This window comes from Myotis daubentonii, chromosome 3 (genome assembly GCF_963259705.1).
Source record: "Myotis daubentonii chromosome 3, mMyoDau2.1, whole genome shotgun sequence".
NCBI lineage: Eukaryota > Metazoa > Chordata > Mammalia > Chiroptera > Vespertilionidae > Myotis > Myotis daubentonii.
In genome coordinates, this window is record NC_081842.1 from 90,615,886 (window position 1) to 90,640,359 (window position 24,474).

General features: G+C 38.2%; 1 protein-coding gene across 2 annotated transcripts in view; it reads right to left on the reverse strand.

Moving 5' to 3' along the window:
• CADM2 (cell adhesion molecule 2) overlaps positions 1 to 24,474 on the reverse strand; it is a 1,236,504-nt gene that overhangs the window by 175,880 nt on the left and 1,036,150 nt on the right. For both annotated transcript variants that reach the window (XM_059688077.1, XM_059688076.1), the window contains exons 4-5: positions 11,415 to 11,567; positions 9,075 to 9,212 (exon numbers count right to left, since the gene is read on the reverse strand). In XM_059688077.1, coding sequence (XP_059544060.1) covers positions 9,075 to 9,212; positions 11,415 to 11,567 — 291 coding nt within the window. The remainder of the gene's footprint in view (positions 1 to 9,074; positions 9,213 to 11,414; positions 11,568 to 24,474) is intronic.

The following is a 24,474-nucleotide window of genomic DNA, read 5'->3' on the forward strand; positions in this document are numbered from 1 at the left end:
TCCTAAACTTTATTTTGTCTATACCAATGTGCTTTCCAACTGGGAGCATCAGTATAGCTCATGCATTTAACACAGCGCTGAAAATGCATGTTCTCAGGTATGCTGCAGATTTATTCAATCATAAATTCTGGGGCCAGGGCCTTATAATTTGAGTTTTAACAGGCCCTGAAGGTTGTGCTGGTGCCTGCTAAAGTTGGAGAACCACTGCTATATAACCTAGTATAAGATTATTCCGGCCAAAAAGATGTGATCACCTAGACTTTCAAACAACATTCACTCAGAGATTGGAAACAAAATTCATTATATTAGGTAACAATAGATGAAAAACAAAGATTTCTACAGAAAAAAAAAGCTGTCCTGATATCAGAAGTCATTTTGAAGGTCGAGACATTCATCATGTGGAGTCTGAAACTTCATGTCAATATGCTGGCCTGACAATGCTTTGTTAAAGTAAATGGAGGATAACCTTTACTCCTGGCTGTAATAACAGCTCTGTGATTTATATCGTTTCAAACATTTATCTTCATAGGAAAATATTTACAATAACTAGTTTATCACCCAAAGACATCCAAAACATCTTCAGGTCAAGATTCTTATTTTCTTCATTTGAGTCTCTGCTCACATATCAAAGACTGCTGTATAATTAGAGGCATTTTTACAATTTCTTAGTAAATTGAATTAAATTGGCTTCAATTGGCTTATTGTTTTCCATTACTTTACATTAGGAATTGTCTTTTTAAAAAGTGTCAAGCGATACTATAACAAAAATAGTGAAAAGCTTATAAAAAGTCGAGTATTAATCTCTGAAAAGGCAAAGTAGTTCAAGGTAAGAATGAAGCATTGCTTTCAGGGAGGAGTGTTTGCTGAGGAATTTTATTCTATTTTATTTTATTATATATATTTTTATTGATTTCAGAGAGGAAGGGAAAGAGAAAGGGAGTTAGAGACATCAATGATGAGAGACAATCATTGATCGGCTGCCTCCTGCACAACCCCTACTGGGGATTGAGCTTGCAACCTGGGCATGTACCCTTGATCAGAATTGAAATTGGGACCCTTCAGTCTACAGGCCTACCTTCTATCCACTGATCCAAACTTGCTAGGGCTGCTGAGGAACTTCAGAGGGAATTTTCACTTAGCATATCCAAAGTACAGCAACAGTGATGATTGTGTACTCTGTGTAGAGTACTGCACTCAGCATATTCACATATATACTTACAAAAATAAAAGTTTATACCACTCAAGAAGTTCACCATCTGGCTATGAACACAAACTATATAAACATGCAAAAGAAGAGTTATAAACAAATAAAAGCTATGTAGATAAATGCATGAGTAGGGATAATAAATGTTCTATCAATGATTATGCATTGGAGAGCATGGAAAATAGGATGCTTCACTACTTCTGGATGGTACATAGAGCTATACACTGATTTTGTATATAGTTTTGTCTTGATTTTTGTTCTAGTCTTGATTCAGGTGATTTTAAAGTATGGTGTTTATAAAAATCAAAATGTTCATGTTTCCTAACATAAATAAGTACCTTCCCTACCTAACATATGACCAAATATGTTTGGTGTTCAGAGCAGAAGCCAGATTTTTCCAAAAATTAAGATGTCTATAATAATAAAAGCATAATATGCAAATGGACTGAATGACCGAACAATAAAATGACTGTCCTGATGATCTTTGGACGACCATCTTATGACACACACTGGTTCCAGGCCAGCCAAGGTGGGTGCGAAGCAATTGGTCGGGGGGACCCTGTCATTGCCCCACAATTGCCTCACAAAGGGAGGCCCAGGCCACCCCCTGTGCAGCGATAATTGTGGAACCTTGGCTGGGCGGGCGGGGCCTCCCTCTGCTGGGCAATTGATCACAGAGTCCCACGAGTGATTGACCCACAGATGGAGGCACAGGCCACATGGCTGGCAGCACTGTGGCGCGTGTGAGGGGCCAACCAGCGATCACACCACAGAGGGAGGCCCAGGCCAGTTAAGCAATCACACCCTATGCCTGTCGCCCGCAGAATGAGGTGACCATTTGTGGGGGGAGAGAGGAACAGAGCCTTACAGATGACGTGGCAGCAGTGGGGGTGGGGCCAGCTGCCAGAAGCTGAAGGAAAAAAAGTCCTGATAGGCCCTGATCACCAGCCAGGCCTAAGGACCCTACCTAAGGGGTCCTGGATTGCAACAGGGAACAGGCCAGCCTGGGGGACACCTCCCCCTACTCCATGCATGAATTTCATGCACCGGGCCTCTAGTTTTATATAAATGACTACATTATTGGTTCCTCATAAGGCTACAATGTTAAAAGCAATCAATCATTATTAATGAGGAACCTAATATGTCTAATGCTGGTCTCCCTGAGGATATAAGAAAGATAAATCCTTGAAGCATAAATAAAATACTAAACAATTTAGAGGAACTAAATAACCAGCTAATTATGTCAGAATTAAGGAAGGGGTGCACATAGTTAATAAAACAATTGAACTCAAGAAGAAGATTTAACAGAAACATTTATAATAAGCCAAATTGTGATTTATAAGAAATATATCTATTTATATCTATATCTATATATCTATCTATATTTATATCTATATCTATATCATCTATAGTTATAGATATCTATCTATTTACCTAGTCATTCAGATGACTGAAATACAGTTCTCAGATATACTTTATCTTCATTCATTACTGGCTCACAGTTCCAAAACTGCTTGGAAGTTTCGAAGTAATGAGGGTAACAATGGTGTCTCTTGTTCTGTTTATGAGTTGACTTGGACCCAACTCAAAGGTGAGGGCTAGTTGCCAGTAAGAGCCAACCACATGGTTAGAGGATTAGAACATTCAGTCCCAAGCCCTAATTTCCAAAAAAGGGAGAGGAGCTTGAATTTGAAGCAGTCACAAATGTCATTGGCTTAGTCGATCATAACTATTAAATAAAGCCTAAAACACACACACACACACACACACACACACTCACACACACACTCACACATACACACACACTCACACACACCCTCACACACACACGCACACACACTCATACACATACACACACTCACACACACACACACACTCACACACACACACACACACTCATACAAAATAACAGCTTGTGGACCTTTTTCAGAGAGCTTCCATATTGGGGAATCAGAATTACATGTTGGTGTCGAGAAGCCTTCATGCATGCATGTTGGAATAGGGTACAAGAATTCTTTTCACGAACATGACACAGAGGACATGTGAAGTGTAAGAATTGACCACCTAGAGCAGAGGTTGGCAAACCGCGGCTCATGAGCCACATGTGGCTCTTTGGCCCCTTGAGTGTGGCTCTTCCACAAAATACCACGTGGGGTATTTTAAATATGAGGGAAGCTTTTCTCAACAGGTTTCAGGAATTCAGAAACAGCAAAACAACTTTAGCCTTTGTTAAAAAACCTCTCAGTGCTACTGTAACAGAATTAAATTTTTCTCCCTTTAATATTGACATTGGCAACCTTGAAATGCAATTGCTCGATTTAAAAAAAACAAAGAACTGTGGAGCTCGAAATTTGAACGTCTTTGTGCTGATATAGGAATATTGGAGAAAAACAAATGTGAACTTAGTTCACAGCACAAATGGTCTGCTTTGAAAGACCTGGAGAAGGAAGATATGTTGATTTTTAACACCTGGAATAGTATTCCTGACTCATATAATGAACTGAAAAAACTAGCGTTTGCTGTTCTTTCCTTATTCAGGTCTACATATTTATGTGAACAATCATTTTCAAGCATGAACCTTATCACGAGTAAATTGAGAAGTTGTCTTATTGATGAGAACCTGGAATTGTGCCTAAAATTAAAAACAACAACATACAAACCTGACTTACCCAAACTTTCCAAGGAGATGCAAGGCCATTGTTCACATTGGTGTTTGTCAGTAATTGTCATGATTTAATTTTATGGATATTGTAAGGTAAATTGTAAGGAATTTAATTTTATCAATAAATTATATTGTTATTAAATATGACATCAAGTTTTATTCAACGTACCTATAGTTTAACTAAGACTTAAAACTTTAAGTAAAGTTTATGAAGTTAATTTTAGGGAATGTTGTGGAGTGAAAGAAGATGTAGTGTTGAGGATTGAGAAAGGCATATTGAGATGGCTTGGACATAGAGAGAGGTTGAACAAAAGGAGATAGACAAAACAAGTACACAAGACGAGTGTGGATGGGAGAGTTGGAAGGGGTCAACTTCAAGGAATGTACCTCAATCAGACTGAGGACGTTTTTAGCAAAGGCCAGCTTAGGAGTACCCTAATTAAGTTAATAACAATGTACCTACCTATATAGTTTAAGTTTAAAAAATTTGGCTCTCAAAAGAAATTTCAATCGTTGTACTGTTGATATTTGGCTCTGTTGACTGAGTTTGCTGACCACTGGCCTAGAGCATTCTGATAGGCCAAAGACTTCAGATTTTAAATTTATTCTGGAGGTTAGGGCATTCCATTAGAAGTGTTTAAGCAGAAAAATTAGCCTAAATATAAGTTCTGAAACAATAAATTACATAGAATAAATATGTTACTAAACTTGTAGAGCTTGGTCTTAGAGAGGATGTAATAAATCTGACCCCAAAGACAAGGGAAGTAAAGGCAACAGTAAATGAATGGTACTATATCAAATTTAAAAAGCTTCCACACAGCAAAATAAACCACCAACATAATGAAAAGGTAACCAACTCAGTGGGAAAAGATATTTGCAAATAAAGCTCTGAGAATACCCAAAATATATTTTTAAAAAAACATACAATTCCACACCAAATAAACAAACAATCCAATTTAAAAGTGGGCAGAGGACCTGAACAAGTGCTTCTCCCAAAAAGACATACAAATGGCCTACAGATATATGAAAATATGCTCAATTTCACTATTTATTAGGGGAATGCAAATCAAAACTATAATGAGATACCACCTCAGACCTGTTAGAATGTCTAGTAGCAACAAGACAAGAATTAACAGAGGTTGCCATAACTTAAAGAGGTTGCAGAGAAAAAGGAACCCTCATTCATTGCTGGTGGGAATGTAAATGGGTACAGCCACTATGGAAAAGAGTATAGAGGTACCTCAAAAAATTAAAAATAGAGCTTCTGTATAACCCAGCAACCCCTTCTTTGGGTATATACCCCCAAAATTTATCATTTATTTGCAAAGATATATGAACTTTTATTTTCATTGAAAAATTATTCATGTTGGCCAAAACCAAAGTGTCCTTCAACTGATGATTGGATAAAAAAGATATTATATATATATATATATATATATATATATATATATATATATATATATGCAATGGAATACTACTAAGCCATAAGAAAAAAAGATGAAATACTGCTATTTCATCAATAAAATATATTTTTAAAAAAGATAAAGAAAAAGTGGCCAAATCAGATCCTTGTCATAGTAAGATAATTCTGGAAGCAGTGCAGAAGGTCTATTTAGGAAAGATCTTACCAAGTTACCAAGTTCAGACACGCCTAAACAAACATATCCTAAAGGCAGGTTCAAATGGATGCTACTGAGCACCAGAAGAATATAGGATAAGGTTACATAGTAACCTGAAAGTTTAACTTAACACATCAAGATATTTATATAGTACCTTGGGGGGGATTATAGTTCTCTAAATTTTATCCAATAAAATGTATTTATTAGAAGTTCTTAAACAAACGTGATGTTTAGAAATATATTACACATAAGTCCTATTTGAGAAATGAAATATACAGAATGAGTAATTAAAAGACCCCAAAAATGGAATACCTATATGGATTATAAACCTATAATTTCTTAGTAGGGTAGGCAATCTTATCTGTTGTGTTGCATACCCATTAATAAGAATTATTTTAATCTAAGATAAAATATTAGACTTATAAATTAAAGTAATCCCAACAGTTTGCATAAACCTTTTTCTTAGATTACATTGATAATAACAAGGTGATTACTATACACATAGGAAACATTTTTAACAATTGTCATAAATAATTCTTATACCTGTATTTTAATGCACATGTGACATCAAGTCCCAGATACCTGTATGTGAGGTAAAAAAATACCACTACTAACCTTACTTGTCATCTCCCCTATAAACTTATGTCCTCCTTAAAAGAAAGTATGTAAGTGTGTATGTATATGTGCATTTAAATTTAGGTGTATGAAGTAAGAATAAAGCTATGCTTAAATTACAGGCATGCATCATTTTATTGTGCTTTGTTTTATTGGGCTTTGCAGAGATTGTGTTTTTACAAATTGAAGGTTTGTGGCAACCCTGTGTTGAGCAAATCTATCGTAGTCATTTTTCAATAGCATTTGCTCACTTTGTGTCTATGTGTCATATTTTGGTAATTCTTACACTAGTTCAAACTTTTTTATTATTATTATCTTTGTTTTGGTGATTTGTGATCAGTGATCTTCAATGTCACTATTGTAATTGTTTGTGGCATGACATAAGATGGCAAACTGAATAAGTAAATATTGTGTGTGTGTTCTGACTGCTCCACTGACTAGCCATTTCCTCTTCTCTCTTTCATTCTCTCCTTGGGCCTCCTTATTCCATGAGACATAACAATATTGAAATTAGGACAATTAATAACCATGCAATGGCCTCTAAGTCCACAAGTTAGAGGGAGAGTTGTACATCTCTCACTTATCAAAAGCTATGATTAAGCTCAGTAAGAAAGGCATGTCAAAAGCTGAGAAAGGCCAAAAACTAGGCCTACTGCACTGAACGATTAGCTAAGTTATGAATGCAAAGGAAAAGTTCTTGAGTAAAGTAAAAATGCTACTCCAGTGAACACCTGAATGATAAAAAAGGAAAGCACCTTTATGGCTGATATAGAGAAAAATTTAGTGATCTGGATAAAGTCACATTTTTTAAAGCTAAAAGTCTAATCCAGAGCAAGGCCCTAATTCTCTTTAATTCTATGAAGGGTGGGACAAGTGAGATAGTAGCAGAAGAAAAGTTTGAGCCAAGCAGAAGTTGGTTCATGAGGTTTACTAGTAAGAAAATAATCCACACCTATTTCATAAAAGTGCAAAGTGAAGCAGCAATATTGGTGTAGAAGTTGCAACAAATTATCTAGAAAATCTAGCTAAGATAATTAATGAAGGTGGCTGCACTAAACAACATATTTCTCAATGTAGACAAAATAGCCTTATATTGGAAAAAAATACCATCTAGGACTTTCATAGCTCAAAAGGAGAAGTCAATGCCTGGCTTCAAAGCTTCAAAGGACAGGCTGACTCTCTTGTTAAGGGCTAATGCAGATATTAACTGTAAGTTGAAGCCAATGCTCATTCGAAAATCCTAGGACCCATAAAAGTCATGCTAATCTACTCTTCCTATGCTCTATAGAAATCCATCAACAAAGCCTGGATGACAGCACATTGGTCTATAACATGGTTTACTGAATATATTAAGTCCACTGTTCATGCTTACTGTGCAGAATTTTTCTTTCAAAATATTGTTGCTCACTGAAATGCAAGCGGATCTCCCAATAACTTTGATGGAGATGTATTAGATTCATGCTGTTTTCACACGTGTTAACACAACTTTTGTTTTGCAGTCCATGGACTAAGGAGTAATTTTGACTTTCAAATATGCTAATTTAAAAAATACACTTCACAATTATAGCTGCCACAGGTAGTGATTTCTCTAATGGGTCTTGGAAAACTCAATATAAAACCTTCTGGAAAAGATTCACCATTCTAGATGACATTAAGAACATCTTTGATTCATGGGAAGAGGTCTAAATATCAGCATTAACACGAATTTGGAAGAAGTTGATTATAATCCTCATGAATGACTTTGAGGGGTTCAAGACTTTAGTGGAGTAAGTAGTTGCAGATGTGGTAGAAAAGGCAAGAAAAGTGGAATAGGAGTAAAACCTGAAGACATGACTGAATCGAAGCAATCTCATGAAAAAAGAACTTTAATAAATGAGGAGTTGCTTCTTATGGATGAGCAAAGAAAGTGGTTTCTTGTGATGGAATCTACTCCTGGTGAAGATGCTGTAAAGATTGTTGAAATAACAACAAAAGAATTAGAAATTACATAAACTTACTTGATAAAGCAGCAGTAGGTACTGAGAGGATTAATTCCAATTTTGAAAGAAGTTCTACTGTGAGTAATACTATCAAAAAGCATCACATGCTAAGAAAAATTGTTTGTGAAAGAAAAGGTCAACCAGTGCATAAAAAAAATTACTGTTGTCTTATTTTAAGAAATTACCACATCCCCCAGCCTTCAGCACCCACCACCCAGATCAGGTAGAAGCCATCAACAATGAGGCAAGATGCTCCACCAGCAGAAAGATTGGAACTCACTGAAGGCTCAGAAGACGGTTGGCATTTTTTTTTTAACATAATGCTATTTCACACTTAATAGACTATAATATAATGTAAACATAACATTTATATTCAATGGATATGAATAAAATTGTGTGACTTAGTTGATTGTGATATGAGCTTCGTTGCGGTGGTCTGAAACTGAACTCGCAGTATCTCCGAGGTATGACTGTTCTGTGCATTTTTACTAAAATGAGTCAATTATATTTTCTCTCTTGAGAATTACTAGGAATCAGATTTACTGATGTTTAACCAGTTTTATTGTCAAAACTTTGTAATTCCAGAAACCAACAAATTTAAGAAATAAGTTGTGAAGTTTCTCTGTTTACAATCTAAATATTATAGATGAGTTCTGAAATATCTAACTTATACTTAGTACTTACTAGTACTACTGTCAACACAAGTCTATATGCTTTTTAATACATTAACTCCTGTTTTTTTTTATATCTTAATTCCTCCAACTTTCTCATGAATTATATATTGTTATAGACCTGTTTAAATGAGAGGAAATGAGGCACATAAATACAATATTAATATACATTGCAAAATGACCTTATTTAAGAAATGGGTAAATTTGGTTAAATTAAACTTAGAAAATGAATGTGGTATCAAAAAGAAAATGTAAAGTGCATTTAATTTTTCATACTATTTTCAGCACATTAATTTTGATTTGGGGACCTTTTCCATTCTTTACCTTTAATCTCTTTGTCATTTTTGAACCATCTTATATCAGCTGCGGGTTTACTACCAGATGTTTTACAAGTCAGCTGCATCAAGTCTCCCTCCATAACTGGTGATGAAAATCCGCTGATTTGAGGCTTTTCAGGAACACCTGAAATATAAACAAATGAAACATCCATCACCAGGGTTGGTTCATTCTTATGACTATTATTTTTACAAACAAAAGTAATCTGAAAGCATTTATTCAGTTCAAAGTAGTTGTTTAAATTAAAGTCTGCATGTAAAAATAAACTTTGTAAATCTTAAAGATAACCATTCAATATGTCTTAAAATTTACCAGTATAGGGATTTAAGAATGAACATTGCTTTCATTGGAGAAAAATAATTTACAAAGCACATTTATTTATTCTTTACCAAATTATAATTTAACTAAAATAGCACCTTTCATCCCTGATTTCATAACTCTAAAAGCTTAAAAATGATATTATCCTCTCTGCATTTTATTCAAGAAAAGGTATTTTGTCCAATAAAATTCATCAAAAATATTGATATGTAATTGCAACCATACTTACTTTTCTGATTCTTCTGTAGAAAATGTCTCTTGATTTCATTTGCATTAGAAATTCAATTGTAGTTTTGTGGATCTTGATATGTGTTATTCTTAATGCTAACCACTATTGCCTTTGCTAGTCCAAATCATCAAATCAATAAGCAGATAACTAATATTCAGAGATAGCACGTGGGTGGTTTAAATAATAGTACATTCCACATTTCTTGGGCATTAATATTCTGTTATCATGGTAGAGGTTTACTAAAATTTCTTCTAAAATTATTCAATAAGGCAGACTGAAAGTTCTTTATTGTCCTACTTAATTTAGTTATAAAAGTATAAAATGTAATCATGTTGGAAAGTACCAATAAGAGAAATACACATTTAAAGAATAACAACAAAGACAAATGACAGGTCATCATACTCCAATTAGCTGAATAGTTGTGTGTGTTTTTTCCCACCTTCTTATTGGCTTTAAAAAACAATCTATATCATCCCACCATTTAACCAATTGAAATCAGCCAGTTGCTTATTCATGGTCTCTCAAGGTGGCTCTCTACAGGGCAGTACATTAAACTTAGCAGTTGTTACCCTGAAATATTCCATTTTAGTGGTTATGTTGTGTCCTTGATGGCAAACTTGTAAAGATTTTGATAAAATAGTCTGTTTCTTACCCTATGTACAAAACCAATTCACTAGCTGAATTAACTTTTAATGTTCCCACCCAAAAGAACAGCATGTGTTAGTTCCTTTAAATGCAATGTTAGGCCTTATGTATGAAAAAAGGAAGGCAAGCTAGGGACAAAAATATCCATCTTGAAATTCCTCTAAGTTGTTCAGAACACAGGTGTGTTTCAATAAACTGCAGCAATTTCAGCTGATTGGGCCACTGATGTTTGTGGAATCACAGAGAGCTCTGAGATGCAACTATATTTCCTCTGAATCTCTATGAATGCATTGCTTTTTTATGTCACTTTAACCTTTGGAAAAAATGGCTCAGTATTTAGAGAAGTTACAAGCTGCATGCACAAGTGACATTATGCACTTCATTTAGTAATCTAGAAAACTACAGGTTTAAAAGGTGAGAAGATACATGGAAATGTCAGGGTTATTTAAATGCACTGAAATACACAAAGGGGTTAAATCTGAAAGCTATAACACATTAGAGAAGGCCATATTAAATGACTGATATGATAAAATGAAGGAGCACCCTATAAACATATTAAGCTCATTATGCTCATTATTCTATCACTTTATGAAAGGATCACCACATATACAATACATAGATGAGTTGCTACAAAGGAATTTAATTGAGAATCAAGAAACCTGGTGTCTAAGAAATTATATGGGTATGTGCTTTTAGAAGTCATAGAAATCTTTATATCTCCCTTTGTCTATAAAATGGGAAGTGTGATTAAGTGATTTTTAAATGCCTTTTGTTAAAATGTAGCAGAAATGAGATTAAACTACATCTATTATTATAATCCTTAATATATATATATATATATATATATATATATTGTAGTATTGACCTGTGTGGCTTAGTTGGTTGAGCATTGTCCCATGCACCAAAAATTTGCTGGTTTGATTCCCAGTTAGGGCACATGCCCAGGTTGCCAGCTTGATCCCCAATAGGGGGCATGCAGGAGGTAACTGTAAGTGTTTGATGTTTCTCTGTCATATTGATGTTTTTCTCTCTTAAATCAAGTGTGTGTGTGTGGGGGGGGGTGTTTGAATCATGGTACTTTACAAGTGCACATCTCTTAGTCTTGTGAATGCATTGTGTTTATTCCTTGAACTTACCAAGAACAGTGAGATAGGCCTTGGAAGTCTTGACAGGCATTGTAAATAAAGAACAGGTGTACTGTCCTTCATCGGAGAGAGACACATCACTGACACTGATACTCAGTTCATGCCAAGAAGCCCGAACCAGCTCAATCCTATTGTCCCTTAAAGCTGAAAAGAGAAAGTATTAAAAATGTGAAATAGCAATATTAGAAAAAGTCAGTACTGTTAGACTGAATATTTTCAGCACAACATAATACATACATAATGAGCACAACATAATGAGCACAACATCGACTGTACATATAAATATTTACTGAAAGAGTTTACAGGACAGTTTAAATATATTATTTTATCATATTTTTAAAAATAAAGGTAGAATTAGGTGCTCCTTAAGGTTTTCAGAAATAACTTTTTTAATTAAATGATTGCATCTAGTAAATTACTTTGGATGAGGTAGATGATATTGATAAAAGTGGCTTTCCTCCACAAAGTTTTTCATGGGATGCTAATGACAAGAAAAATTATAAACAAAAGGACTCACTTCTATGGACAGATAAATTTGGGAAAACTATAGCTGCTGCATTTCTTCCAAGAAACTAACAGTGAACATTAGCATATTAAAAGCTCTCCACAGTACAGATACCTGTTGAAGTTCATTTAAACCAGAACTTACATTCAGCTGGAAAGCACCTGTAAGGTACCAGATGTTAAAATCTGTTCTAATTCATTGGTACCTCTGCTGTACTGTCTGTTAAATATTTTTTTATATATTTACTAGAGGCCCAGTGCACAAAAATTTGTGCACTCTGGGGGATGAGGGGGTCCCTCAGCCCGGCCTGTGCCCTCTAGCAGTCTGGGACCCCTGGGAGATAACACCCTGCTGGATTAGGCCTGCTCCCAGGTTGCAGAGGGCAGGCCCAATCCTTAGGTCCAGCCCCTGGTCGGGCTCAGAGCAGGGCCGATTGGGGAGTTGGGGCGCCGCCCCCTGTCATGCACAGAGCAGGGCCCATCAGGGGGTTGAGGAGCTCCCCACTGTCACTCAGAGAGTAGGGCCAATAGCGGAGTTGGGGCACCGCCCCCCGTCACACACAGAGCAGGGCAGATCAGGGGGTTGGGATGCCACCACTCTCACACTCAGGGCAGGGCCAATGGGGAGGTTATGGCTCTACCCCATCACACACAGAGCAGGGCCCGTGGGAGGGGTGGGGGTTGTGGCGCCGCCCTTTATCACCCACAGAGCAGGGCCGATCAGGGGGTTGGGGCGCCGCCACTCTCACACTCAGGGAAGGGCCGAAGGGGAGGTTATGGCTCTACCCTGTCACACACAGAGCAGGGCCCATGGGGGGAGGGGGGGTTTGGGGCACAGCACCCTGTCACACACAGAGCCGCAGGGCGATCAGAGGTTGGGGAGCTCCCCCATATCAGGCACAGAGCAGGGCTGATCAGGAGGTTGGGGCGCCTTCCTCTGTCACGAACAGAGCAGGGCGGATAGGGAGGTTGTGGCCCCAGCCCTGTCACACACAGAGCCGCAAGGCAATCAGGGGGTTTGGGCGCTGCCCCCTGTCACGCTGATCCCGGTGCTGGGAGGCATATTACCCTTTTATTATATAGGATAGAGGCCTGGTGCATGGGTGGGGCTGGCTGGTTTGCCCTGAAGGGTGTTCTGGATCAGGGTTGGGGTCCCCACTCGGGTGCCTGGCCAGCCTGGGTGATGGGATGATGGCTGTTTGCAGCTGGTCACACACCCTTCAGGGTGGGGGTCCCCACTGGAGTGCCTGGCCAGTCTAGATGAGGGGCTGAGGGCTGTTTTCAGGCTGGCAGGTGACGGAAGCTCCCAACCGCTCCTTTTTTTCTTTTAATTCTGGGCCAGCTTTAGCTCTGAGGCTCCAGCTCTTAGGCCTCCGCTGCTGAAAGTAGGTAATCGAAACAATGTATAACTCCAGCTCTGACTCCAGCTCTGAGATCCAAGCTCGCTGAAAGCTGGTTTCTGGGTTGTTGTTTTTTTTAGCATCTATATTTGTTACAATGTTTGAAACTGCAGGCTCAGAGGCCTGCAGCGGCCGGCGGGGAACGTTGGAGTCCTCCATCACTGAAGCAAGCAAGCCTCATGGTAGTTTCAAGCTCCCTGGCTGCCGGCCTCCATCTTGCCTGACAGTTAATTTGCATATTGCCCTGATTAGCCAATGGGAAAGGTAGCGGTCGTACGCCAATTACCATGTTTCTCTTTTATTAGTGTAGATTAGTTCACACCACCTATTCTGTTCCAAAACACTTGTTTTCACAGAAATCATACTTCTCTTTACTCCTTTTTTATTATTTTTATTTTATTTTCTTGTTTAAAGTATTATGAATAGTAGTACATAGGTTTCCTTTTATTTCCCATTGACCTTCCCTCAGGCTCATTATATATCTCACTAAGTACTGCTATACAACCTAGAATTAAGCAAGAGGCACTGATGAATTACTCTAAAAGGTATAAAGAGAAAGGAGAACAGGTTAGGAACACCAGGTCCGAAGGCACAACATGGAGGCAAACAATAGTGAAAGACAATGGAGACCTGGCTTCTACCAACCACAGCCTCACAACAGAAACTAATTTTTAGTGCCGAATAAATGGAAGCTCCAACAGCATCACAAGGGAAATCAAGTGGGAGCATCAGTGACAATAAGAGTCCATGGAAAGCGAACTATATCCCCAACGGGCTGGAGACTCCTTTCCCTACAAAGTTAAAACAGCTGATTGGAAACAAGGGCAGTAGGGCAACCCCTCAAGTAACCAGCCTTAAATATGATCTCTCAATAAGCTAAAAAACTACCGACCCCTTTAGATCTACCAGACAGCCTGGCCTGAGGGAGCAACTCTGCCCACTTAGGTGGCATCAGTAGACATCTGTGTAATTTCCAGTGGAACTAGACAACTCAAGCTGACCAAATAGAACTACCAAGGTTTTGACAAATTTGTGTAACCAGAGCCTGCAAATGTACTCGAAGACCTGTGTGCTAAACCTAATTAGGATGACTGCCTCATAAAACCGGACATTTAAATAGAGTTGAGAATCTCCTAACTTAATATCCAAAATGTCCAGAATATGATGATGATGATGATGATTATGATGATGATAAAACTCTCATCACACCAAATGCCCAAAAAACCATAATGTAAATAAGAAAACATAATCAACAAATGTCAACACTGAGTTGAAATATATATTGAAATTATCTAACCAAGAATCTAAAAAGCTATTTTATTAAAATAATATAACAAGTAATAAGTTTCTTAAAATATATTTTAAAAATATTAGCAAAGAAAAATAAGTTATAAAAATGAACCAAATGAGGGGGAAGAACCAAGATGGAGGAGTAGGTAAAATCAGTGCTTGCTGCCTCCCACAACAACTTCAAAATTAGAACTAAAATACAGAATAACCATCATTCAGAACTGCCTGAAATCTGGTTGAATGGAAGTCCTAACTAAAGAATTTAAGAAGAAAGCACATTGAGACTGGAAGGAGGGGTAGAGGTATGGAATGGACTGGTTTGACACCCATGTGTGGCATTTTTTTTAATCAGGAGGGGTATCTAGCTGCGAAGCCTCCCATGAGGAACAAGGGTTCCCAGCCCCACACCATACCCCTAGCCCAGGGGTCCAGTGCTAGGAAGAGAAGTCCCTGTAACTTTGGGCTATTAAAAACCAGTGGGGATTATGGCTGGGGGACATAGAAACTGCTGGAGTTCTAGGTGTTCCTCTTAAAGGGCCAGTGCAGGGACATACCCAGACTCACTCCCTCTGAACTCCAGCATTGGTTCAGTAGCTTGTGGGGATCCAGGAATATATGGGATGGATATGGATTGTCTGGCATTGGAGCAAGAACTGGGAGAGGCTTTCTCCTACACAGGGATGCTCACAGTGGTCATTGTTCCTATGGTGAGACTTCCCCTTTCACAGAGCTGACTGTCAGCAGCTGTATCTGAGTCTCCATCAACCTGGTTTACACTATTCACTCCACCCTGGGGATTCCCTGAGACCACCCCCACACACACCCAATTTGTAGCCCTACCCAAGCTGTTTGAAGAATCTTTCCATGTGAATGACCTGTCCTGACTCAGAGTTTAGACTTTTCTAAAATATCTCAAACAAATAGCCCCATACCACCCAATAAGAGGCCCCAGGCCTGGAACTAGCAGAAGCCTGCATCGTTTCACAGCTTGGCCTCTCCTGAGCAGTTTCAAGACCAACACAAGTAGTAGCCATCTGCAGATCACTCTGTAGCTCCTGACCAGTGGCCCCTGGCAAAACATAGGCAGTAGCTGAATTTGCACCATCAGGGTGGCTCCAGAGTAAGTGCACCTGGTGGACAGCTTCAGAATACATCAGATTACAATTCTACACATCCACAAGCAACACATTCAAGGTGCAGACTCAGTGAGCACCAAAGCCCCACTGAAGCAAGTCCTGTTCCAGAGGAGTATCACCTGCACAGCAGCTTTCCCACTGTAGTCACATCCGGTCCTCACAACCAAGTGGCACAGGGTCGATTCCTCACAGTGACTGACACCAACAGCAATCAAGGTTCAACTACAACAAGACAGTGCACACAGACTACACAGGTGACTTGGAAGGCTGAGCAACAGGGCTCTAAAGACACCTACTACACAATTCTAGGAGACAGCAGCTCTACCTAATACATAGAAGGAAACACAGAGAAGGAGCCAAAATACAGAGACAAAACAAATAAACAAACAAACAAAAAGATGTCACAAATAAAAGAACAAAATAAATCTCCATGGAAAACAAACGAATAAACAAACAAAACCTAAGTGAAATGGAAGCAATCAAACTATTAGATACAGAGTTCAAAACAATGGTTATAAGAATGTTCAAGGATCATAATGAGAGCTCCAAGAGACTTAGTGAAAATTTCAAATAAATTAGTGAGAATGTCAAAGACATGAAAAGGGACCAATCAGAAATGAAGGATACACTAACTGAAATGAAAAATAATTTACCGGGAATCAACGATGGAGAAGAGTATGCCAAGAATCAAATCAGCAATTTGGGGTATAAAAAAGAAAATACACCCAGCCAGAAGAGCAAAACGAAAGGAAAAAAGAATCCAAAAATATGAAGATAGCTTAAGGAGCCTCTAGGATACCAATGTTCACATCATGGAGGTGCCAGAAAGAGAAGAGAAAGAGCAAGATATTGAAAACCTATTTGAAAAAATAATGACAGAAAACTTCCCCTACCCGGTGAAAGAAATAAACTTACAAGTCCAGGAAGCACAGAGAGTCCCAAACAGGAGGAACCCAAAGAGGCCCACTCCAAAAATCAGAATTAAAATGCCAAAGGTTAAAGAAAAAATTTTAAAAGCAGCAAGAGAAAGCATTTAGTTACCTACAAGGGAGCACCCATACAACAGTCAACTGATTTCTCAAAAGAAACTTTGAAGGCCAGAAGGGAGTGACAAAAAATATTCAAAATGATGAATAGCAAGGACCTACAACTAAGATTTCTACCCAGAAAAACTATCACTTAGAACTAATGGTCAGATAAAGAGCTTCACAGACAAGAAAAAGCTAAAGTAGTTAATCATCAACAAACCAGTATCACATTAAATGTTGGAGGGTATGAAGAAGGAGGAGGAGGAGGAGGAGGAGGAGGAGGAGGAGGAGGAGGAGGAGGAAGAGGAGGAGGAGGAGGAGGAGGAGGAGGAGGAGGAGGAGGAGGAGGAGAAGAAGAAGAAGAAGAAGAAGAAGAAGAAGAAGAAGAAGAAGAAGAAGAAGAAGCAGAAGAAGAAGAAGAAGAAGAAGAAGAGAAGAAGAAGAAGAAATATGAACAAAAATATGTCAATAAATACATAAACAAGGAATCTAATGAGCAAAATAAACTGATGAGTAAAATAGAACCAGAGGCAGGGAAACATAGAACAGACTGACGAATTTCAGAGGGAAGGGGGGGGGGGGCTAGGGAAGAGATTAACCAAATAACTTATATGTATTTATGCATTGGCTATGGACACGAACAATAGGGGATGAAGACGGCCGGGGGCTGGTGGGGTGGGGGACCATATAGAGGGGGGGAATGGAGGAAAGAGCAAGACATCTGTAATATTCTCAACAATATATTTTTTTAAAGAACCAAATGAAAATTATAGAAATCAAAACATAGTCAATAAAACCAGGCTCACCAGATTGGCTCGAAGTACAATGCAGATGACAAAGGATAGAATCAGTGAACTTAAGGACAGAACAGTAGAAGTCACTCAATCAAAACAAAAGAGAAAAGTACATTAAAAAAACAATAACAAAATGTTCAACATTGGTATCATAAGAGTTCTAAGAAAGTTGGGCTGAATCAGTATTTGAGGAGATAATGTTTGAAAACTTTGCAAATTTGGCAAACGAAATAAATATAGAGAATAAAAAAGACAAGTAACTATCAAAGAGGATAAACCCAAAGATCAAATGTCTGAAATCCAGACAAATAAAAAAGAATCTGGAAAGCAGCCAGAGATAAAGACATGTTACCTATAAGAGAACACCAATTCAAATGGCAATAGATTTCTTATTTGAAATCACGGAGGGAAGAAGGAGTGGTTAATTTTTTTCAAAAAAACTGTCAGTGATGGATTTGTATCCAGTGAAACCAACCTTTAGGAAATAAATATAGTCTTAAAAGAAGGGAAACTAAGAATATACATTTCCTGCAGATTTGTCTTAAAAAAATTTAAGAAAGTTTCTTTAAACTGAAAAGAAGAGGTCTTGGAGCATCAAAAAGGAAGAAAAAACAACTGATAGAACAAAAATATGGGTAAATAAATATAATATTGACAGCCCTACTTCTTCTGATTTTCTCTGCTACATACCAGTTGAAACAAATTATAACATAAATTATAACATCAATCAATGCCATGTTCAACATTTATAGAAGGAATATTCAAGAGAAGTATAAAATGAGTAGAAAAAAGGTACCTAATGGAAGTAGATTTTCATACTATACTCAAAATGGTAAAACATTGCTATTAGCAGGCTACAATAGTTCACATATGTATATTTCAGTACATGGAACAACTACTAAGAAAATATACAAAGTGATGCACTCAAAAAAATCTAAAAATAAATTGAGATGGAAGACATTTATATAGTATCCTATGCAATATTAGACAAACATGGTAATTGCCCGTACCTTCGCTACGCCTCCCATTGGCTAATCAGCATGATATGCAAATTAACCGCCAACAAAGATGGTGGCTAATTTGCATACTGCAGGCAGGGCAGGACAGCGTGAGTGCGAGACACCATCCAGGCCCCCCTGTGTGCGACCCCAGAAGCCGCCTGCCTGACTCCCACATTCGGATCCGATCTCAGGCCGCAGGCGGGCCCCAGAAGCCCCAGAAGCCGCCTGCCTGCTGCCTATTATGGATTCGATCCCGGGTTGCAGGCCAGCCCCAGAAGCCCCAGAAGCTGCCTGCCTGCCGCCCGTGATAGGATCCGATCCCAGGCAGCAGGCAGGACCCAGAAGCCCAGAAGCCACCTGATATGGCAGTGACTCTATCAGTAAGCACTCTGAAAGTCAGTGGCATAAATCCACCAATTAAAGGACAGATTATGAGGGTGAATCAAAAACAAAACCCACTTTAAATATAAAGACACATATAGATTAAAAGTAAATGAATTAAGCTGCAGCCTGTTTTTCTCAGTGGTTAGAGCATTAGCCCGTGGACTGAAGGGTGCCAGGTTCGATTACAGTCAAGGGCATGTACCTCAGGTGCTGGCTTGATCTTCAGTCCCTATCAGAGCATGTGCAGAAGGCAACCAATCAATACGTCTCTCCCTTTCTCTTCACTCTCTCTAAAATTCAATGGAAAAATATCCTTGGGTGAAGATTAATAAAACCAAAGTAAATGGATTAAGTAACATTAAAGAGATTATAAGAAAAATATATTCCAAATTTTGTTAGTTTTATAATGGTTATGTTTAAATTATTAACAGCTAAGAAATTGGGTGAAGGGTACATGTAATATGCTGTAGTATTTTATAGGTTTTTTTACATTTATGAGATTATTTCAAATTAAAATATTAAAAAATTAAAAATTAATAAAATATTAATTGAAATGTATCTGCATTACATGAAAAATCTCCTAATTGCTTCTAGCATAATTTATTAAATTGTGCTAAAATGTACAAGGGTTCAATTAAAAGATATCTTAATTCTAAATGATATAATAGAAAATATATAATAGTACAGTTATAAGCACTTATCCAAAATAAAAATTTAAAGAAGTGAATTTAAAGAAGAGATTAGCCAAAGAAAATATATGCACAACCCATGGACACAGGCAACAGTATGGTGATGGCCAGAGAGAAGTGGGGGGCAAGAGCTGGGTAAAGGGGGCAAAAGGGGGGAAATAGGGACATCCCATATAATAATAATAAAAGGCTAATATGCACATTGACTGAACGGCAGAATGACCGGTTGCTATGATGTCACTGGCCACCAGGGGCAGACACTCAATGCAGGAGCTTTCCCCTGGTGGTCAGTGCACTTCCATATGGGGAGTGCCACTCAGCCAGAAGCTGGCTCATGGCTGGCCAGTGCAGTGGTGGTGGCAGGAGCCGCTCTCACCTCCATGGCAGCACTAAGAATGTCCAACTAACGGTTTTGACCCAATCCCTTGGGGGCCTAAGCCTTTAGTTGGACATCCCCTGAGGGCTCCCTGGCTGCCAGAGGATGTCTGACTGCAAGCTTAGGCCTGATCCCCTGGGGAGTGGGCCTAAGTTGACAGGTGGACAACCCCCAAGGGGTCCTGGGCTGCAAATGGGCGCAGGCCTGGCTGAGGGACCCACCCCCCCAGTGCACAAATTTTTGTGCACCTGGCCTCCTTTATTTAAATAAAATTATAGAGATTAAGAAGAGATTAGTAGTTACCAAAGGACAAGGCATAGTAAGTAGTGAAGGGGAGTAGGAGGGAAATGAATCCTATATAATAAAAGGGTAATATGCAAATTGACCAAACTGCAGAACAATCGGTCACTATGACACACACTGACCAACAGAGGGCAGACGCTCAACTCAGGAGCTGCTCCCTGGTGGTCAGTGTGCTCCCACAGGGAAAGCACTGTTCAGCCAGAAGCCAGGCTCATGGCTGGCAAGTGTAATGGCAGCACTAAAGTTGTCCAACTGTTGGTTTAGGCCCACTCCCCATGGAAAGCGGGCCTAAGCCATCAGTAGGACAACACCCAAGGGCTCTCAGACTATGAGAGGGTGCAGGCTGGGCTGAGGGACTCCACCAAGTGCATGAATTTTGTGCACAAGCTTCTAGTACTTATTAATAAAAGCCTAAGTGGTCATCATGCCATGATGCCCTCATACCATCACAAGATGGCTGCATGCACAGCAGTCACACGCAGGTGGGCGGGGTTGGGCTTGACACTGTGTGCACAGATCCAAGCCTGCCTGGGAGCATGCTCAGAGCCAGGAGGAGGCAGGTCCCCCAGCTCCATGAGGCAAGGCCTGCCTTGGGGCCCGGCAAGACCTGCCTAGGGGTCCCCAGGCTCTGTGTGGTAAGGTCTGCCTGGGGGTCCCACCTCCTCCTGGCTCTGCATGGTGAGGACTGGCTGGGGTGATGGGCTCCCACTTCCTGGCTCCGTGTGGCCTGGAGGCGTGACCCCTGGCTCCAGCCTACCTCTTTGGGGCAATCCATTGAGGAGCCCTGGATGTGTGGGTGGGGCCTACCTCTTTGGGGCGATCGGTTGTGGGCTCCCGCACTGTGACAGGGCACTGGCCAGGCTGGGGGCCCCCTGAGTGCACTAATTGCATGCACTGGGCCTCTAGTATAGTTATAAAAGAACAGCACATAGTCCGTTTTTTTTTCTTGGATTAATCCTTTCACCCTTCTCATCCAGACCCCAACCCAGTCCCCTTTGACAGCTGTCAGTATGTTTGCTGTATCCATGTCTGTTTCCACTTTGTTAGTTTTTTTGGTTTTTATTTCATTAGATTCCACACAAGTGAAATCATATGGTACTTGACTTTCATTGACTGGCTTATTTCACAAAGCATAAGACATGTCATGATGATTGCCAGAGGGAACAGTATAGTGAAGAGAGGTAGAAGAATGTAAATGGGGGATAAATGGTGATGGAAGGAGACTTGATTTGGTGAACACAAAATAAAATATACAGATGATGTATTATAGAATTGTATACTTGAAACCTGTATAATTTTATTAACCAATGTTACCCCAATAAATTCATCAAAAAAAAAGAACAGCACAAGGAATGCCTTTAGTGATGAAAGTATTTTGTATCTTGACAATGGCTATGGATACATGAACCTACACATGTAATAAAATGCATGTAGATGAACACACACACACACACACACACACACACACACACACGAGAACATATAAAACTGATGGAATCCAAATAAGACTGGTGAATTATATTATTGTCAATTCCCCAATTGTGATGATCTTTGCAGTATGTTATTTCACTGAAGGGTATATGAGATTTCTTTGAGTTAGTCTTACAATTATATATGAATCTACAATAAAAACACAATTAAGACATGTTTACAATCATTTGATCAAGTATGGGGAATTATAAAGATATCAAAACTTAAAATTCATTGTACGCATTTGCCATCCAGGAAGAGAGAGATCCCAAGTGCCATAAAGCCTTAAATTACTGAAGCTTCCCTGTGTGCTTTCTGAGAGAGTAGGCATTATAAAATATTAAGATTTGGGGAAATTCTAAATTTTCATAATCTTTAATGTATTTTTAAAAACCATCCTCCCACACACTCAAATAACACATACGTTATGATTATAGTCCCTCTGCTACCATTCTCTGTTGACTTTAATTTCATAATGAGACATATTGAAAATATTTTTAAAACTGGTTTTTATTGAATATAAAATATAAGGCAACTTTGATCATGATTGTGTTTGCAATTCCATTAAGATACACAGGCATTTTCAAAAATGTTTATTTCATGTTCTATCTCCTACATGTCCAAATATATATGCCTTGTTCAGATGCTATAGGAAAACAGTGGGGCACAGATTTGTCATTTCCCCAATAGGACTTCATGCTATTTCAACTACTTTTCAAAACTATGATTTATTTTTTAAAAAATATTTATCACAACTTATTGGTTTTTATAAAAGAGGTCACCAAAAGGGAACACCTCAGGCTCCTGCCATGATACTGTATGGGTAAAACATGTTACTCACCCACAGTGTTCAATTTCATTTCGTCTAACACAGGCCCCACTGACAAAGAGATAGAACTTTCAATGTTAGTGAATTTTGACAAAAGAAACTTAAATCTTTTTTTCCTCGGTTTATTTTGTGAAAATTGTATAACATCACTAAAGAAAAACTGAATTACTCAGTACATACAAATAAAATTTTTACATTTAAATCATTTTCATCGAGTAAAGCTAAAAGAACTGACTTTTGAATTAAATGATCTGCTCTAGGTATTTACATGAGGTCAAATTTTCTGTGGATAATAATGTTTGATTCATTTCCATATTTGGAATATGATAAGAACTGAATAATATCAAGTTTGTAAAGTACCTTAAAATAAATATATAATGATATTATAAAAATATTTTTAGTTTGGAATCCTTATGAGATCCTAAATATTTTAGTGCCTGAAATGTCTCAATTGATGAAGTTTACCTAATCAGATAATATTTTGAGTTGTCTTATGACTGCTCCCAGCCTTAACTAAAAAGTGTAGGCTCTGAAAGGCAGAATACCTGCACTTTTATATAAACTCTATTATTGATTAACCATGTAAATCTAGGCAAGTCACTTAAATATTATGCACCTCAGTCTGCTAATTGTTAATTTAGCAAACTGAAATATATGAATATATATCTAAAACCTAAAAACATATTCCCCAAAACCAAGAAATTGACACAATTGGTATTGTTTTTATAATAATAAATGATTATTTATTATGTAACTATCTTTGATAATTCAGTTGCCACAACAAAAGAGCTGCTTAAATGAACATTTTAAACAAATCTTACATTTACAACATTCATCTTTTCAATTTTGTAAATATTTATGATGTCATCTGCAGTTCACTTTATCATAGCATTTCAAGTATGAAAGAATACGGGAAAACCCAGAATAGTTCAAAAAGGGATATAATATAACTCAGTGGGTTTCCGGTGAGCATGATCCTTGTCTTGCTCATCTCAGCATCCTGCCCCATCACTATCTGTACAGGGGGTATTCCATGAATGGCTATTGAATTGAAACTGAGAGCCAAACTCTGTACATGATAAGAGCAGAGGAAAAAAGAACAGAACTAGGAAGTCCTCTTCGATATAGCTCCACAGGCATCCCCATGGGAGAGAAGGAAAAAAAAAGGAGAAGAAGAAGAAGAAGAAAATAGTGTCCCATTTATAAACTGTTGAGCATAAAAGAGTTAGAAATATCATGCTACAAAAATTTTTAACAAAGTAATAGTTCTTTCGAAAATGGTTTGAAATACTAAATGAGTGATATCTGAAACTATTGTCATGCTACCTTACAGGTTCCAAAAGAACACAAAAGGTAGTAATTCAACAGAGGCGATTTATATTATTTAACTTCTACACAGCAAGTCTCAAATATATAATGAACCTAAATAAAGGATTATAATAATTTCAGTGGCAGTGAATTTAATCTTTAAAAAATTCTTTGAGAACATGGAATGTTCCTCATTATTTAAATATCTTTTTAAAAAAAGAAACACTCAGTCCAGCTGATGTGGCTCAGTGGTTGAGTATTGACCTATGAACCAGGAAGTGTGGTTTGATTCTCGGTCAGGGCACATGTCTAGGTTGCACACTCAATCCCCAGTGGGGGACGTGCAGGAGGCAGCAGATCAATGATACCCTTTCATCATTTAATGTTTCTATCTCTCCCTCTCTGTCCCTTCCTCTCTGAAACCAAAAAATATATATATTTTAAAAAACAAAATAAATACTAAAAGATTTAATTGAAAATAAAGATTTTGACCGTTCTGTCAGGAACTAGAGGCCTGGTGCACAACATTCGCGCACTCG